This window comes from Salmo salar, chromosome 19 (assembly GCF_965601325.2).
Source record: "Salmo salar chromosome 19, fSalSal1, whole genome shotgun sequence".
Classification (NCBI taxonomy): Eukaryota; Metazoa; Chordata; class Actinopteri; order Salmoniformes; family Salmonidae; genus Salmo; species Salmo salar.
In genome coordinates this window covers 71899279-71917326 of record NC_138309.1, presented here as the reverse complement: position 1 = coordinate 71917326, position 18048 = coordinate 71899279, and the positions used below count along the sequence as shown (strand labels likewise).

The 18048-nt window shown below is 40.9% G+C and overlaps 1 protein-coding gene across 1 annotated transcript in view; it reads left to right on the top strand.

Annotated features, from left to right (window-relative positions):
• The first annotated feature begins 1422 nt into the window (after positions 1-1422).
• LOC106579442 (phospholipid phosphatase 4) overlaps positions 1423-18048 on the top strand; it is a 76858-nt gene continuing 60232 nt past the window's right edge. The window contains exons 1-2 of the mRNA XM_045701936.2: positions 1423-1445; positions 1538-1646. Of these exons, the coding sequence (XP_045557892.1) occupies positions 1423-1445; positions 1538-1646 (132 nt within the window). The remainder of the gene's footprint in view (positions 1446-1537; positions 1647-18048) is intronic.

The window sequence follows — 18048 nt, the reverse complement described above, 5'->3', positions numbered from 1 at the left end:
TTTTCTCGTAAAAAAGCGATAATATTCCGACCGGGAAAGCGTGTTTACGTACAAAAGAGAGAGAAAATAAAAGCATGGGATCCCCTCGTGCACGAGCCTGAGTCTCATAGTACTTTGACTGGCCACTATCCAAACGCGCTAATGTTTTTCAGCCAGGGGCTGCCTCGATATCATTCAGCTTTTTGCCGCCTTCTGAGAGCCCATGGGAGCCGTAGGAAGTGTCACGTAACAGCAGAGATCCCCTGTATTGGATAGAGATAATCAAGAAGGCCAGAAAATGGTCAGACAGGGTACTTCCTGTACAGAATCTTCTCAGGTTTTGGCCTGCCAAATGAGTTCTGTTATGCTCACAGGCACCATTCAAACCGTTTTAGAAACTTTGGAGTGTTTTCTATCCAAAGCTAATAATTATATGCATATTCTAGTTTCTGGGCAGGAGTAATAATCAGATTAAATCGGGTACGTTTTTTATCCGGCCGTGAAAATACTGCCCCTTAGCCATAACAGGTTAATGCAGCTGGTGGCCACACCAGATACTGACTGTTACTTTTGATTTTGACTCCCCCTTTGTTCAGGGACACATTATACCATTTATTTTAGTCACATGTCAGTAGAACTTGTTCAGTTTATGTCTCAGTTGTTGAATCTTGTTATGTTCATACAAATATTTACACGCTAAGTTTGCTGAAAATAAAAGCAGTTGACAGTGAGAGGACGTTTCTTTTTTTGCTGAGTTTATGAAAAGAGCTTTTCCTCATTTGAATGCTAGTTGTGATTACTGTCTGGGCAGATTTTTTCATCACTCTCAGTCAGCCCTGGTTGGCAGGGTCCGCAGTGAAAGAAAGGTTTTAGAGTGGACTAATGGAAAGCCTTTGTTTCGCTGGAAGAGAACAAGGTCGGGTCTGACAGGTCCCTGGGCGGCTAGGGAGAGAGAGGCTGGAGGAAGCTGTGGGGCAAGCAGGCTAACCTCTTGGTACTCAATGGTACACTCAAATGGCACAGAATTCCATGTATAGTGCACTACTTTGACCAGGGCTCTGTTCAAAAGTAGTGCACTATGTAGGGAATAGGGTTCCATTTTGGACGCAGAACGACATGGATGTTACAGAACAGGAGTCTTTAGTGAGTAGTTTTGAAAGTAGTGCTCGCGAGCCAAAATGGGTCCAAATATACTGTATATAACTTTTTGTAATTTGTATGACGTTAAAAATTCCAATTCATACAATATGTTACAAATGTGTAAGTGTTTAAGATCCCAGATGGCATCTTTAACTGTTAAGTGTAAAAATGTGTTAAGTCCAGTAGCAAATATCCTCTTCAATGTTCTAAACATAGTGTTGCAGTGCTAGTTTGCTGTCCAAACCGTAAAGAAGTACTAAAATCATAGTATTACTGTAACTAGATCTTGTGGTCCTGTAGAACATGAGGCTTGCATCAACAGGATTGTGGGTTTGATTCCAGCTGGGGCCACCCATACAAAAATGAATGTATTGTGAAAGACAGAGCTAATGCGCGTGTTTTTGTGTCTCTTCCTCAGATTCACAGAGTTCCTGGAGCCCTTTGAGAGAGTGATCCAGCCAGAGGAGCAGTGGCTCTACAAAAATCCCTTGGTGGAGTCGGACCACATCCCCAAGAGGGTCATGTTCGTAAGTGACACACACACACACACACACACACACACACACTCTAACCACAAGGCCACTGAGTTTGTTCTTTCATGTATTAGTGCTATCTTGATGAGTATTCTGTTATACTGTAAGGTCATGTAGAAACACATAGCAATTATTTGTATTTTTATTATTTTATTATTATTTTTAGCTAGCTAGCCAGCGTTAGCTAGCTAAGAGTACATTAACTTGAAATGAAAATGACTCACAAAATTTGAAATGTGTAATATCTGAAAATGTAGCTAGCTAGACTCTTACCCATATACAATGGACACTTCTCCCTCAGTCACAGATGCCATGGTTGCCCTTAGTTTGAGATGTAATCTGAAGACAGGTGTTTCAGTCTACATATTTGCAATCAAACACCAGAATTTTCTCCATCTCCTTAGTTGTCATACTCTAATTCCATTGATTTCAAGTGGAGAGCAACACTTACACAGTTCTACTACGTGATATCTTTAACCCACTGTTCCTAGACCGTCATTGAAAATAAGAATTTGTTCTTAACTGACTTGCCTCATTAAATAAAGGTAAAATATATATATATTTTTTAACAATATTAGCCTATCATTTGTAAATTATATACTACCACTTGTGAATGACGCCCAGCATAAATAACTTTTTTTTGCAACTTTTTCTAATCATGTAGCCTAGCCCATAGTCCTATATGTTTTGATAAGGTTTGTATCACAACTACAGTGGCCAAATAACTTCTTAAAATTAAGCACATTAATCTGCTTTAGAAGTGGTGTAGAGCCTCAATGGCATACATAAGCAACGTGTGAGTTTCAAGTTTGGGGAACAATTTACCTTAAATTCACCTTCATTACATTTGACATTTTAGTCATTTAGCAGACGCTCTTATCCAGAGCGACTTACAGTAGTGAATGCATACATTTCAAAAATATTCCATACTGGTATCCCGTGGGAATCGAACCCACAACCCTGGCGTTGCAAACACCATGCTCTACCAACTAAGCCACACGGGACATAATAAAGCATTACATGCATAATTGCATTTGTGGTCACTTTTGATAATGGTGTTTTCCCGCTAATGCGATGTGCGCATCGCTGCGCTTATAATGTGAAGAAATAGCCTAATAGTTTATCAACATTTTAAGCTAAACGTTTTGATCTGTTATGTAATCCACATTGCATAATAAAATGTGTTTGATGCTACTGGTTGTATTAATTTGGGATCTATTACATCCCACAACTGTCCCAGACTATGTTTTGAAATATTTATTTCTCGCACAGAACATGTGGACTTTTGTACTATGGGGGATAGTAGTTTGACATAGGCTACTGTTTTTGGTGTTCGTTACGCCTACTCATCTTGTTGGCTGATGAAAAGTAAATGTGGACAGTTTCTCTAATATCTTCAATATGCACCTTGGAATTGGATGAGGACGCACAGAGTTGCGTCCCTGATGTGTCTGTCTTCACTTGTAGCCTGTGAGAAAGACCCCAATCACGTGATAGAGAGCATTGTGTGAGAGGTGCTTCAGAGCACACTACCACTCTGGGAGAAGGGCACAAAGCAGCACTCACGGCCACTGGCTACAAAAGGCATGTTTTTTGGGGGGGCGCATTACGGCCACACAAAGGGGATGCCGCCATGAATTTCGAGGCTTTGTTATGTGTAGAGGTCGACCAATTATGATTTTTTTCAACGCCGATACTGATTATTGGAGGACAAAAAAAGCTGATACCGATTAATCTGACAATTTTTATATATATATTTGTAATAATGACAATTACAACAATACACTTTTATTTTAACTTTAAATAGATTTTATTTATGTATTATATTTGTCTCAAATAAATAAAGGCTTGAAGTAAAGTGCTGTTTGAATGAATGCTTACGAGCCTGCTGCTGCCTACCACCGTTCAGTCAGACTGCTCTATCAAATATCAAATCATAGACTTAATTATAATAAACACATATGGCAGGCAAAAACCTGAGATAAATCCAACCAGGAAGTGGGAAATCTGATGCTTGTAGTCTTATCAAGTCATATCTAACACACAGTGACTTGGGGTTAATTTTGCACTTCCTAAGGCATCCACTAGATGTCAACAGTATTTAGAACCTTGTTTCAGGCTTTTGCAGTGAAAAGAGAGCGAACAAGAAAGCCGGGAAGTTGGTGACTTAGAAAATGACATGAGTTCATGTCAAAAAGTCAACCAGGAAGTGGAGGATCTGAGAATTGTAGTTCTTCTTTCTAGTCCCTTTCGAAACTACAGTATCTGTGGGGTTACGTTGCACTTCCCAAGGCTTCCATTGGCTGTCAAAAGCCTTCAGAAAGTGGTTTGAGCATTCTCCTGTCACTGGGCAGATAATAGGAGCTCAGTTACTGAGTGGACTGCCTGGCAACAAAGGGATTGGATATGCTCGGTCCCGCGAGCACGCACCTCCTTCTTTTTCTCCTTGAATGAATACGCTATTGTCCGGTTGGAATATTATCGCGATTTTACGTTAAAATAACATCAAGATTTATTTTAAACAGCGTTTGACATGCTTCTAAGTACGGTAATGGAACATTTTGACTTTTCGTCTCTGGTACCGCGCTCGCGCGTTATGCCTTTGGATAGTGCTCTGAACGCATGAACAAAACTGAGGTATTTGGACATAAATATGGATTATTTCGAACAAAAACAACATTGCTTGTGGAAGTAGCAGTCCTGGGAGTGCATTCTGACGAAGATCAGCAAAGGTAAGAGAATATTTCTAATACTAATTCTGAGTTTAGGTTGCCCCGAACTTGGCGGGTCTCTGTATAGCTCTCTGTGGTGGCTGAGCTATGTACTCAGAATATTGAAAAATGTGCTTTCTCCGTAAAGCTATTTTAAAATCTGACACACCGGTTGCATCCATGAGTAGTCTATCTATAATTCTTTAAATAATTGTTATATTTTGTCAACGTTTATGATGAGTATTTTTGTAAATTGATGTGACATTCACTGGGTTTTGGTGGGAATACATTTCCTGAACATCACGCGCCAATGTAATAGGCTGTTTTTGGATATAAATATGAACTCTACCGAACAAGACATACATGTATTGTGTAACATAATGTCCTAAGAGTGTCATCTGATGAAGATAGTCAAAGTTTAGTGCTTCATTTAGCTGTGTTTTGGGTTTTATTGACACATGTCCTTGCTTGGAAAATGGCTGTGTGATTATTTTTGTCTATGTACTCTCCTAACATAATCTAATGTTTTGCTTTCACTGTAAAGTCTTTTTGAAATAGGACAATGTGGTTACATCAAGGAGAAGTGTATCTTTAAAATGGTGTAAAATAGTTGTATGTTTGAGAAAGTTGAATTATGACATTTTGTTGTTTTGAATTTGCCGCCCTGATATTTCACTGGCTGTGTCCCGCAGGTGGGATGCTAGCGTTCCACGTAGCCCATAGAAGTTAACAAAGAAATAGGTACTTCTATATGCTTAATTTAGAGTTTTTCATGTAAATGTACTTCTACAAACGTTGAGTTACATGTTTCAATTTTTAATATATTGTAAGGCTGCATGATGCAACTCTAATGATTTTGAAAAAAGTTGCTTGAAAGGCATGAGCTGTGCTTTTCCACCAGCTGTTCACACTTCATCAGTCTCTGAATCACAATTTGACAAGCACTTGACTAGAGGTCGACCGATTAATCGGCATGGCTGATTAATCAGGGCCGATTTCAAGTTTTCTTAACAATCGGTAATCTGCCTTTTTGGACGCCAATTACATTGCAATCCATGAGGAAACTGCGTGGCAGGCTGACCAGCTGTTACGCGAGTGCAGCGTCAAAAGGACCTTGTGGCTGCAAGGAGCCAAGCTAAGTAGCTAGCTATCATTAAACTTATCATATAAAAACAATCAATCTTCACATAATCACTAGTTAACTACACATGGTTAACTAGCTATTACTAGGTTAACTAGCTTGTTCTGTGTTGCATATAATCAATGCGGTGCGAATCACATCCTACTTCAAAGTCGCCAAACAGGTGACGATTTAACAAAAGCCCATTCGCGAAAAAAGCACAATCGTTTCACAAATGTACCTAACCATAAACATCAATGCCATTCTTAAAATCAATGCACAGAAGTATATTTTTTGTTAAAATAAATTAATGTTAGCAGGCAATATTAACAAGGGAAATTGTGTCACTTCTCTTGCGTTGAGTGCAAACAGAGTCAGGGTATATGCAACAGTTTGGGCCGCCTGGCTCGTTGCGAACTGTGTGAAGTCAGTAATTAATTTGCCAGAATTTTACATAATTATGACATAACATTGAAGGTTGTGCAATGTAAAAACAATATTTAGGCTTAGGGTTGACACCCGTTCGATAAAATACGGAACGGTTCTGTATTTCACTGAAAGAATAAACGTTTTGTTTTCGAAATGATCGTTTCCGCATTTGACCATATTAATGACCAAAGTCTCGTATTTCTTTGTTTATTATAATTAAGTCTATGATTTGATATTTGATAGAGCAGTCTGACTGAACGGTGGTAGGCAGCAGCATGCTCGTAAGCATTCATTCAAACAGCAATGTTTTTCATGATTTTGTATGCGGGGCAATGTCCTCAGATAATTGCATGGTGTGCTTTCGCCATAACGCCTTTTTGAAATCTGACAGAGCGGCTGGTTTAACAAGAAGTTAAGCTTTATTTTGATGTATGTCACTTGTATTTTCATGAATGTTAAATATTTCTGTAATTTGAATTTAGCACTCTGCAATTTCACCGGATGTTGTCGAGGTGGGTTGCTAGAGTGATCACACCTCCCAGTCAGATGTTTTCCTACCAATTTCAATGTACTGTTGAGCCTTGTGTGTACCAGTCTCAGCCTTATGATTACATCCTCCCTTCTCTCTCGACCTGAGGACATCCTTGCCCCACCTTTTCCTGGATCTTGCCCCACCTTTCCCTCCCTGTTCCACATCTCTTGCCATTTGTTTTTAACCACTGTTCTTATTAACCCCCTGGCTTCTACTTTAGTGATTGACATTTCCATATCAACATTAGGATGTTTGAGAGCCTGCTTGGTGAGAACATCCACCTCCTCATTTCCACAAAATATCATACATCTTGTCTGCTCCATGACACAAATGAATTTAAGCTAATCAGTGCTGCCCTTTTTTTAACCTTTATTTAACTAGGCAAGTCAGTTAAGAACAAATTCTTATTTACAATGACGGCCAAACCCGGACGACGCTGGGCTAATTGTGCGCCGCCCTATGGGACTCCCAATCACGTCCGGATGTGATGCAACCTGGATTGCACTGAGATGCAGTGTCTTAGACCACTGTGTCACTTGGGAGACCCACATGAGTCCCACATGAGTCAGAGCAGATGACTACCCGGTCTGGCCTCACCTACTCCACCCATTCTGCAGCCTAGAGTATGGCCAGCAACATTGTGTATATGGATAAATTATCCTTTGCTCCCTTTGTCACTGCCACCTTAAACTCAGGAATATTAAAAGCTGCACCTGTTTTCGGGTCCTTAGATCCATCTGTGAATATATTCAAGACAGCATTGTACTGAGTTTTTAAATGTTCACTTATATATTTACTGGATCTACTCCTTCCTCAGCAGCTCTTACCATGTCCTTGAATATTTACCCAATATGTCATGGTTAGTTGTTGTCTTCTCAACTTTAATGGCATCTCTCCCAACTCTACCTGCAGCGCTGTCCCCGGGGAAGTCTGGACTGCTCAACAACATTCTTAGAGCTTGAGCCTGAATTACATCTAGCTTTTTTAAAGATGTTGGAGCTTCTGATCTTGAAGCCCCACCTGAGGGACCACTGCTCAACTTCTCTGATCGCTTCTTGAACTCCCCACTGTATGGGAAATATTTCTCCCTCTCTTCCACAGTGCTCCGTCATCCTCAAACAATGACCTCCCAATATCTGGTCAGGGCACTTCAACATGTGACAGGGCACTTCCGCATGGAATATTCTCAGGTTTTGGCCTGCCATATGAGTTCTGTTATACTCACAGACACCATTCAAACAGTTTTAGAAACTTTAGAGTGTTTTCTATCCAAATCTACTAATTATATGCATATTCACATTTCTGGGCAAGAGTAGTAACCAGTTTAAATTGGGTACGTTTTTTATCCGGCCGTGCAAATACTGCCCCCTAGCCCCAACAGGTTAAGATCAGCAATCTTATCAATTATCACAGTCATATTCTCAGAGGAGTCAGGGAGGAGCATAACACAATTCTCAGGATCAACAATACCTAGTATGTTACAGTGTCCTCTTTCCTTCGCCAAAAGATAATGTAAAGCCAACTCATGGCGGCCGACGACTGCTTTCAGATTTTGGACATCAAATGAGAGTTGGCTAAATCCTCTGATCGTTAAATTCATATGGGCCTGTAAAGAGTAGGTTAAATTGTTTACCCACTTTCCCAGGACAGCCACACCCCAGGAGGGTATGACTGGCATACCAAAAATCTCACCCGGGTGTAAGACATGACCATAGGCTTCCTGATTGTCTGGGATGAGTCATTTGGTGTGCTTCAGTTCCCCAGAGTTGGTTTGACCGGTCTCATTGAAAAGGTCGGTGACCAGAATTCTTAATGTACATTTGTTCTCCCCAAATAACAACATCCCCCCCATCCAGGAGGTAAGTCGACCCATATATACACGACAAACTCTATCTCCCACATCTTCCTTCAAATCATTACAAAGACACAGGGCAGGGGTTGACTTCGGGCTTAGGGAGGTCAGTATGAATTTGATGCTCAAGCTCCCATTTCCTAACAATTCTATCCATGGGTGCCTGTTGGGATAAGTACACCATACAGAATGGGTAGTTCTTACTGTGAAGACTGACTCACCTCTCCTGAGGTGAATTCTAGGCCATAAAGGGATCTTCCTGCTTCCTTCTACCACATTAGGAAAGTTTGCTCCCTTCTTGTGACCACCCCAACATAGAGTTGAAGTCGGAAATGTACATACATCTTAGCCAAATACATTTAAACTCAGTTTTTCACAATTCCTGACATTTAATCCTAGTAAAAATTCTCTGTTTTGGGACAGTTAGGATGACCACTTTATTTTAAGAATGTGAAATATCAGAAAAATAGTAGAGAATGATTTTTCAGCTTTTATTTCTTTCATCACATTACCAGTGGGTCAGAAGTTTACATACACCCAATTAGTATTTGGTAGCATTGCCTTTAAATTGTTTAACTTGGGTCAAACATTTCATGTAGCCTTCCTCAAGCTTCCCACAATAAGTTGGGTGAATTTTGGCCCATTCCTCCTGACAGAGCTGGTGTAACTGAGTCAGGTTTGTAAGCCTTTTTGCTCGCACATGCTTTTTCAGTTCTGTACACAAACTTTCTATAGTATTGAGGTCAGGGCTTTGTGATGGCCACTCCAATACCTTGACTTTGCTGTCCTTAAGCCATTTTTTCACAACTTTGGAAGTACGCTTGGGGTCATTGTCTATTTGAAAGACCCATTTGTGACCAAGCTTTAACTTCCTGACTGATGTCTTGAGATGTTGCTTCAATGTATCCACATAATTGTCCTTCCTCGTGATGTCATCTATTTTGTGAAGTGCACCAGTACCTCCTGCAGCAAAGCACCCCCACAAGATGATGCTGCCAGCCCCGTGCTTCACGGTTGGGATGGAGTACTTCGGCTTGTAAGCCTCCCTTTTTTTCCTCCAAACATAACAATGGTCATTATGGCCAAACAGTTCTATTTTTATTTCATCAGACCAGAGGACATTTCTCCAAAAAGCACAATATTTGTCCCCATGTGCAGTTGCAAACCGTAGTCTGGCTATTTTTATGGCGGTTTTGTAGCAGTGGTTTCTTCCTTGCCGAGCGGCCTTTCAGGTTATGTCGATATAGGACTCATTTTACTGTGGATATAGATACTTTTGTACCTGTTTCCTCCAGCATCTTCACAAGGTCCTGTGCTGTTGTTCAGGAATTGATTTTCACTTTTCGCACCAAACTACGTTAATCTCTAGGAGACCGAACGCGTCTCCTTCCTGAGCATTATGACGGCTGCGTGGTCCCATGGTGTTTATACTTGCGTACTCTTCCGACTTGCAAAAACTATAGTTTGTCAACAAGAAATTTGTGTCGTGGTTGAAAAATGAGTTTTAATGACTCCAACCTAAGTGTATGTAAACTTCCGACTTCAACTGTAGTATGGACATTGTTTGCCCATTTCCATAGAGTGGAATAACAGTGCAATAGCAGCATAGAATTATAATGAAAGTATATCTACATTAGTAGTGCAGTTAGTGTGACGTGGTAAGCTTGGACCCAGGTGCAGAGAAAAGACCAGATGAGGAATCTGTGGCTAACCCCTGGTCGGGCTCCATCCCATATGTGGGAAGGACATCCAGCGAAAAATCCTATCGCCATTAGCATAACGAAATTTAATATATATATTTTTTCAAATATAGGACTATGTTATATCGTTTTATAGATACACCTCTCCTGAATCGAACCACGTTGTCCGATTTCAAAAAGGCTTTACAGCAAAAGCAAAACATTAGATTATGTTAGAGGAGTATATTGTCAAAGTAGCCACATAGCCATTTTCCGACCAACCACATGCATCACAAATAACCAAAAAACAGCTAAATGCAGCATTAACCTTTGACAATCTTCATCAGATGACACCCCTAGGACATCATGTTACACAATACATGCATTCTTTTGTTCGATAAAGTTCATATTTATATATAAAAACAGCATTTTACATCGGCGCGTAACGTTGACTAACTATTTTCCCTCAAATGCATCCGGTGAAACAGCGCTAAAATTTACTAAATTACTATTCGAAAACATTTTTAAAATTTAATATTGTCATTCTAAGATTTATAGATGAATATCTCTTGAAAGCACCTGTAATGCCAGATTTAAAAATAACTTTATTGGGTAATCACACTTTGCGATAAAAGGGGATGCGATACTCAGAAAATAGGCTACCGTTACAGGTCAGCGCCATCTTGGAACAATCGCACATCAAATCTAGTCTTGTATACTATTGTCAATAATCCCTTACCTTTGATTATCTTCATCAGAAAGCACTTCTAGGAATCCCAGGTCCACAACAAATGTATTTTCGTTCGAAAAAGTTAATCCTTTATGTTCCAATAGCTTGTTCTTGTTAGCGCGTTCTGAAGGCTGCACCAAAAGTTCCGTCATGCTCGGGACTCCACTTTTATAAAAAATCATATTTTTTCCATTTAGGTTCGTTCAAACATGTCAAACGTTGTATAACATAAATCTTTAGGGCCTTTTTCAACCAGAGCTCCAATAAGATTCAAGGGGGACGATTGCATTGTGTTTCAAAAAGTTTCGAAAGGGGAGGGTAGCCAGGGGCGCCGGCGTCATAATGGTGATGGCCCTCTCCGTGTGACCACGTTCCACTGCATCTCATTCATTCAGTTTTCACAGTAGAAGGCTCAAATCACTTTGTAAAGACTGGGGACATCTAGTGGAAGCAATAGGAAGTGCTCAATGAACCATTGCTCACTGTGTGATTTACAGGCAAACTGATGAAGTTGAGTCCGCAATTCAGAATTCCACTTCCTGTTACGATCGGTCTCGGGGTTTTGACTGCCATATGAGTTCTGTTATACTCACAGACACCATTCAAACAGTTTTAGAAACTTTAGGGTGTTTTCTATCCACAAGTATTAATTATATGCATATCCTAGCTTCTGAGTTTGAGTAGGAGGCCGTTTAACCTGTTAGGGCTAGGGGGCAGTATTGACACGGCCGGATAAAAAACGTACCCGATTTAATCTGGTTACTACTCCTGCCCAGTAACTAGAATATGCATATAATTATTGGCTTTGGATAGAAAACACCCTAAAGTTTCTAAAACTGTTTGAATGGTGTCTGTGAGTATAACAGAACTCAAATGGCAGGCCAAAACCTGAGAAGATTCCATGCAGGAAGTGGCCTGTCTGACAAGTTGTGTTTCATCTTGGCTCTTTTTATTGAAGACTGAGGATCTTTGCTCTAACGTGACACTTCCTACGGCTCCCATAGGCTCTCAGAGCCCGGGAAAAAGCTGAACGATATCGAGGCATCCTCTGGCTGAAACACATTATCGCTTTTGGCAAGTGGCCGATCAGAGTACTATGGGCTTAGGCGTGTGCCCGAGTCGACCGAATGCTTTATTTTCTTTCGTCTGTTTACCTAAACGCAGATTCCCGGTCGGAATATTATCGCTTTTTTATGAGAAAAATTGCATAAAAATTGATTTTAAACAGCGGTTGACATGCTTCGAAGTACGGTAATGGAATATTTAGAATTTTTTTGTCACGAATTGCGCCATGCTCGTCACCCTTATTTACCCTTTCGGATAGTGTCTTGAACGCACGAACAAAACGCCGCTGTTTGGATATAACTATGGATTATTTTGAACCAAACCAACATTTGTTATTGAAGTAGAAGTCCTGGGAGTGCATTCTGACAAAGACAGCAAAGGTAATAAAAATTTTCTTATAGTAAATCTGACTTTGGTGAGTGCTAAACTTGCTGGGTGTCTAAATAGCTAGCCCTGTGATGCCGCGCTATCTACTGAGAATATTGCAAAATGTGCTTTCACCGAAAAGCTATTTTAAAATCGGACATATCGAGTGCATAGAGGAGTTCTGTATCTATAATTCTTAAAATAATTGTTATGCTTTTTGTGAATGTTTATCGTGAGTAATTTAGTAAATTCACCGGCAGTGTTCGGTGGGAATGCTAGTCACATGCTAATGTAAAAAGCTGGTTTTTGATATAAATATGTACTTGATTGAACAAAACATGCATGTATTGTATAACATAATGTCCTAGGATTGTCATCTGATGAAGATCATCAAAGGTTAGTGCTGCATTTAGCTGTGGTTTGGGTTTATGTGACATTATATGCTAGCTTGAAAAATGGGTGTCTGATTATTTCTGGCTGGGTACTCTGCTGACATAATCTAATGTTTTGCTTTCGCTGTAAAGCCTTTTTGAAATCGGTCAGTGTGGTTAGATGAAGGAGAGTCTTGTCTTTAAAATGGTGTAAAATAGTCATATGTTTGAAAAATTTAAGTTTTTGCATTTTTGAGGTTTTTCAATAACGCGCCACGGGATTACACTGGCTGTTACGTAGGTGGGCCGATTTGGTGCCACCTACCCTAGAGAGGTTAAAATGGGCCCAATTTTTTTTTTAAATCGCTGTAGCGCCCCCATCCTAGGCGAACGACAAGAGGTTAACCTCTTACATCGAGACGTTCTGCTAGCGGAACACTGATTTCAAAAAGGCTTTACAGCGAAAGCAAAACATTAGATTATGTCAGCAGAGTACCCAGCCAGAAATAATCAGACACCCATCTTTCAAGCTAGCATATAATGTCACAAAAAACAAAACCACAGCTAAATGCAGCACTAACCTTTGATGATCTTCATCAGATGACACTCCTGGGACGATATGTTATACAATACAAAGGTAAGGGATTATTGACAATAGTATACAAGACTAGATGTGATATGCGATTGTTCCAAGATGGCGCTGACCTGTAACGTTAGCCTATTCTTCAGAGTATCGCATCCCCTTTCATCGCAAAGTATGATTACCCAGTAAAGTTATTTTTAAATCTGGCATTACAGGTGCTTTCAAGAGATATTCATCTATAAATCTTAGAATGACAATATTACATTTTAAAAATGTTTTCGAATAGTAATTTAGTAAATTGTAGCGCTGTTTCACCGGATGCATTTGAGGGAAAATAGTTAGTCAACGTTACACACCGATGTAAAATGCTGTTTTTATATATAAATATGAACTTTATTGAACAAAATAATGCATGTATTGTGTAAGATGATGTCCTAGGTGTGTCATCTGATGAAGATTGTCAAAGGTTAGTGCTGATTTAGCTGTTTTTTGGTTATTTGTGATGCATGTGGTTGGTCGGAAAATGGCTATGTGGCTACTTTTACGATATACTCCTCTAACATAATCTAATGTTTTGCTTTTGCTGTAAAGCCTTTTTGAAATCGGACAACGTGGTTCGATTCAGGAGAGGTGTATCTATAAAACGGTATAATTTGAGAAAAAAAAATGAAAAAAAATAATTATTAAATTTTGTTATGCTAATGGCGATATGATTTTTCGCTGGATGTGAGGCCGCACAGGGGTTAATAAATGTTTGATTGATTTACTTAACCTCTCTAGGGGGTGTGGGACGCTACCGTCCCACCTGGCCAACATCCAGTGAAATTGCAGAGCGCTAAATTGAAAAACAGAAATACTCATTATAGAAATTCATAAAACATACAAGTGTTATACATCGGTTTAAAGATTAACTTCTCTTTAACCTGTTGGGGATAGGGGGCAGTATTTGCACGGCCGGATAAAAAACGTACCCGATTTCATCTGGTTACTACTCCTGCCCAGTAACTAGAATATGCATATAATTAGTAGATTTGGATAGAAAACACCCTAAAGTTTCTAAAACTGTTTGAATGGTGTCTGTGAGTATAACAGAACTCATAAGGCAGTCAAAACCCTGAGACAAATCCTAACAGTAAATGGAAATCTGATGTTTGAACTGATGTGAATCAGTTCAAACCTTTGCCATTGAAACACACAGGGACTTATTTATCATTTAGCACTTCCTAAGGCTTCCACTAGATGTTGACAGTCTTTACAAAGTGGTTTGAGTCTTCTATGGTAGAAACTGACCCAAAGAGAGGCTTGGGAAGTTGGTCACAGGGAGGCTATTACTACTATGACGCGGGCGCCCATGGGAAACCTTTTGTTCCGAAACATTTAGTAAGACAATGCAATCGTCCGCCTTGAATATTATTGAAGCTCTGGTTGAAAAAGGCTCTAAAGATTTATGTTATACAACGTTTGACATGTTTGAATGAACGTAAATATATATTTTTTGCAAATTCATGACGACAAGTCCCGCGCGCTTCAGTACAGCGCTAACAAGAAGGAACTATTGGGACATAAATTATTAACTTTTTCGAACAAAACTATATTTGTTGTGGACCTGGGATTCCTGGAAGTGCCTTCTGATGAAGATAATCAAAGGTAAGGGAATATTTACAATAGTATTTTTGATATTAGATGGTTCCAAGATGGCGCTAACATGTATTGCCTAGCCTATTTTTCTGAGCATACCACCTCGTTTATTGCAAAGTGTGATTTCCCAGTAAAGTTATTTTTAAATCTGGCAATGCGGTTGCATTCACGAGATGTTAATCTATAATTCTTTGAATGACTATATTACATTTTAACAATGTTTTCGAATAGTAATTTTGTAAATTGTAGCGCTGAGTCACCGGAAGCATTTGAGGGAAAATATTTTCTGAACGTCACGCGCCGATGTAAAATGTTGTTTTTATATATAAATATGAACTTTATCGAACAAAAAATGCATGTATTGTGTAACATGATGTCCTGGGAGTGTCATCTGATGAAGATTGTCAAAGGTTAGTGCTGCATTTAGCTGTGTTTTGTGTATTTGTGATGCATCTAGTTGCTTTGAAAATGGCAGTGTGATTTTTTTCGGCAGGGTAGTCTGCTAACATAATCTAATGTTTTGCTTTTTCTGTAAAGCCTTTTTGAAATCGGACAACGTGGTTCGATTCAGGAGAGGTGTATTTATAAAATCGTGTAAAATAGTCATATGTTTGAGAAATTGAAGTTATAGCATTTATGAGGTTTTGTATTTCGCGCGACGCGATTCCACTGGCTGTTGACTAGGGTGGGACGCAAACGTCCCACCTTGCCCAGACAGGTTAATCCAACCACGGTGTCAGATTTCAAAAATACTTTACGGCGAAAGCAAACTATGCGATTATCTGAGAACAGCGCCCAGCAGACAAATCATTACAAATAGTAACCAGCCAAGTAGAGGTGTAACAAAAGTCAGAAATAGCGATAAAATTAAACACTTACCTTTGATGATCTTCATATGGTTACACTCACAAGACTCCCAGTTACCCAATAAATGTTTGTTTTGTTCGATAAAGTCCCTCTTTATATCCAAAATCCTCCGTTTTGTTTAGTAATCCACTGTCTCAAACAACATCAGGGGAAATTGCTGAGCGTGAAACTCAACAAAACAGAAATTCTCATAATAAACATACATCGATTTTTACCTTGGCTGTGAGTGTCTTATTTTCTCTTTTGAGCGTGAGAATTTTACTCTGGCTGAACTCCAAACTTCCCCTCAGCCCTGCTACCTCCTCACACAACTTTTCCAGTGTTTCATGGATTCCAGCCAGAGCACTAGCCCCTACTCAATGGTAAGTAAATCATCCGTGTCTGTAGATGAATCTGTTTTTCTTTTTTGTCGTGTTAGTTATTTTGTGAGGTTGTCGGATCTTTCCATGATGGAGTATGTTGTTTCTCCATAGCGTAAAGCTGTTGGTACTCGTCAATTTCCCTCGGGATCTCCTTAGTATCCAGGTTGGCTCTTTACAGCAACCAGTTGTTTTACAAAAAAATAACAATGAGTCTTTCCCACAATGACGACAGGTGTCTGTAGTACAGCCAGCTTGCATTCGCGGAATCCACGCAAAAAAAAGAACACAAACTTGCAGTCCCAGCCGTAAAGGCTAACCGCTTCGTGGAATCCTTAGCAACAAAACTTTAGTTGTGATTAAAATCAGTTTAATGAAAACGTTTTCATATAAACAACAAACCGAGTGTAGACAGTACAATGTTCTGTTGCGCGCTCTCCATAGTTTAGGGATCCCTATTGTTCCAGTGGATATGCCCTTCCCAGTTCACACCCTAGATAGTCGACCATTGGGGTCAGGGCTAATTAGGGAGGCCACCGCTCCACTGGGCATGGTGACGCAGGAGGGTTACAAGGAGAGAATCAGTCTCTTCCTTATTGATTCTCCTGCGTTTCCCATGGTGCTGGGCCTACCCTGGTTGGCCTGTCATGGCCCCGCTATTTTGTGGCAACAGAGGGCTCTCACGGGGTGGTCACGAAAGTGCTCGGGGAGGTGTTTAGGGGTTTCCTTTGGTACGACTATGGTGGAAAGTCCAGAACAAGTCTCCACCGTGCGCATCCCCTCTGAATATGCCGATTTGGCTCTCGGCTTCTGTAAAAAGAAGGAGACTCAATTACCACCCCATCGACGGGGGGGATTGTGCGATAAATCTCCTGGTAGACGCAGCACTTCCCAGGAGTCACGTGTATCCCCTGTCACAGGAGGAGACGGCGGCTACGGAAACATATGTCTCCAAATCCCTGGGGCAGGGGTACATTTGGCCCTCCACTTTACCTGCCTCCTCGAGTTGCGAAAAAGGATGGAGGTCTGCGCCCATGTATTGACTATCGAGGTATCAACCAGATCACTGTTACGTAAAGTTACCCGCTACCTCTCATAGCCAGTGCGATTGAGTCAATGCACAGGGAGCGCTTCTTCACCAAATTGCATCTCAGGAGTGCTTACAACCTGGTGCGTATCCGGGAGGGAGATGAGTGGAAGACTGCTTTCAGTACCACCTCAGGGCACTATGAGTACCTCGTCATGCCGTACGGGTTGATGAATGCTCCATCAGTCTTCCAGGCCTTTGTAGACAAGATTTTCAGGGACCTGCAGGGGCAGGGTGTAGTGGTATATATTGATGACATCCTGATATACTCCGCTACACACGCCGAGCATGAGTCCCTGGTGTGCAGGGTGCTTGGTCGACTGTTGGAGCATGACCTGTACGTCAAGGCTGTGAAATGTCTGGTCTTCCAACAGTCCGTCTCCTTCCTAGGGTAACACATTTCCACTTCAGGGGTGGAGATGGAGAGTAACCGCATTTCAGCCGTGCGTAATTAGCCAAATCCCACCACGATAAAGGAAGTGCAGCTGTTTCTAGGGTTTGCCAACTACTACCGGAGGTTTATCCGGGGCTTATTCAGGTAGCGGCTCCCATTACCTCACTGCTGAAGGGGGGACCTGTACGTTTGCAGTGGTCGGCTGAGGCGGGTGTTTTTGGTCACGTGGGCTCTGTTTACCTCGGCTCCTGTGCTGGCTCATCCGGATCCCTCTTTGGCATTCATAGTGGAGGTGGACACGTCCGAGGCTGAGATAGGACCCATGCTCTCTCAGCGCTCGGGTACGCCACCAAAGCTCCGCCCCTGTGCCTTCTTTTCAAAGAAGCTCAGCCTGGCGGAGCGAAACTGTGACGTGGGGGACCGGGAGCTGTTGGCTGTCGTCAATGCCTTGAAGGCGTGGAGACATTGGCTTGAAAGGGGCATAAAACCCTTTTCTCATCTGGACTGACCACCGCAATCTGGAGTACATCCGGGCGGTGAGGAGACCCACGCCAGGCAAGGTGGGCCATGTTTTTTACCCGTTTTGTTTTCACCCTATCCTACAGACCAGGTT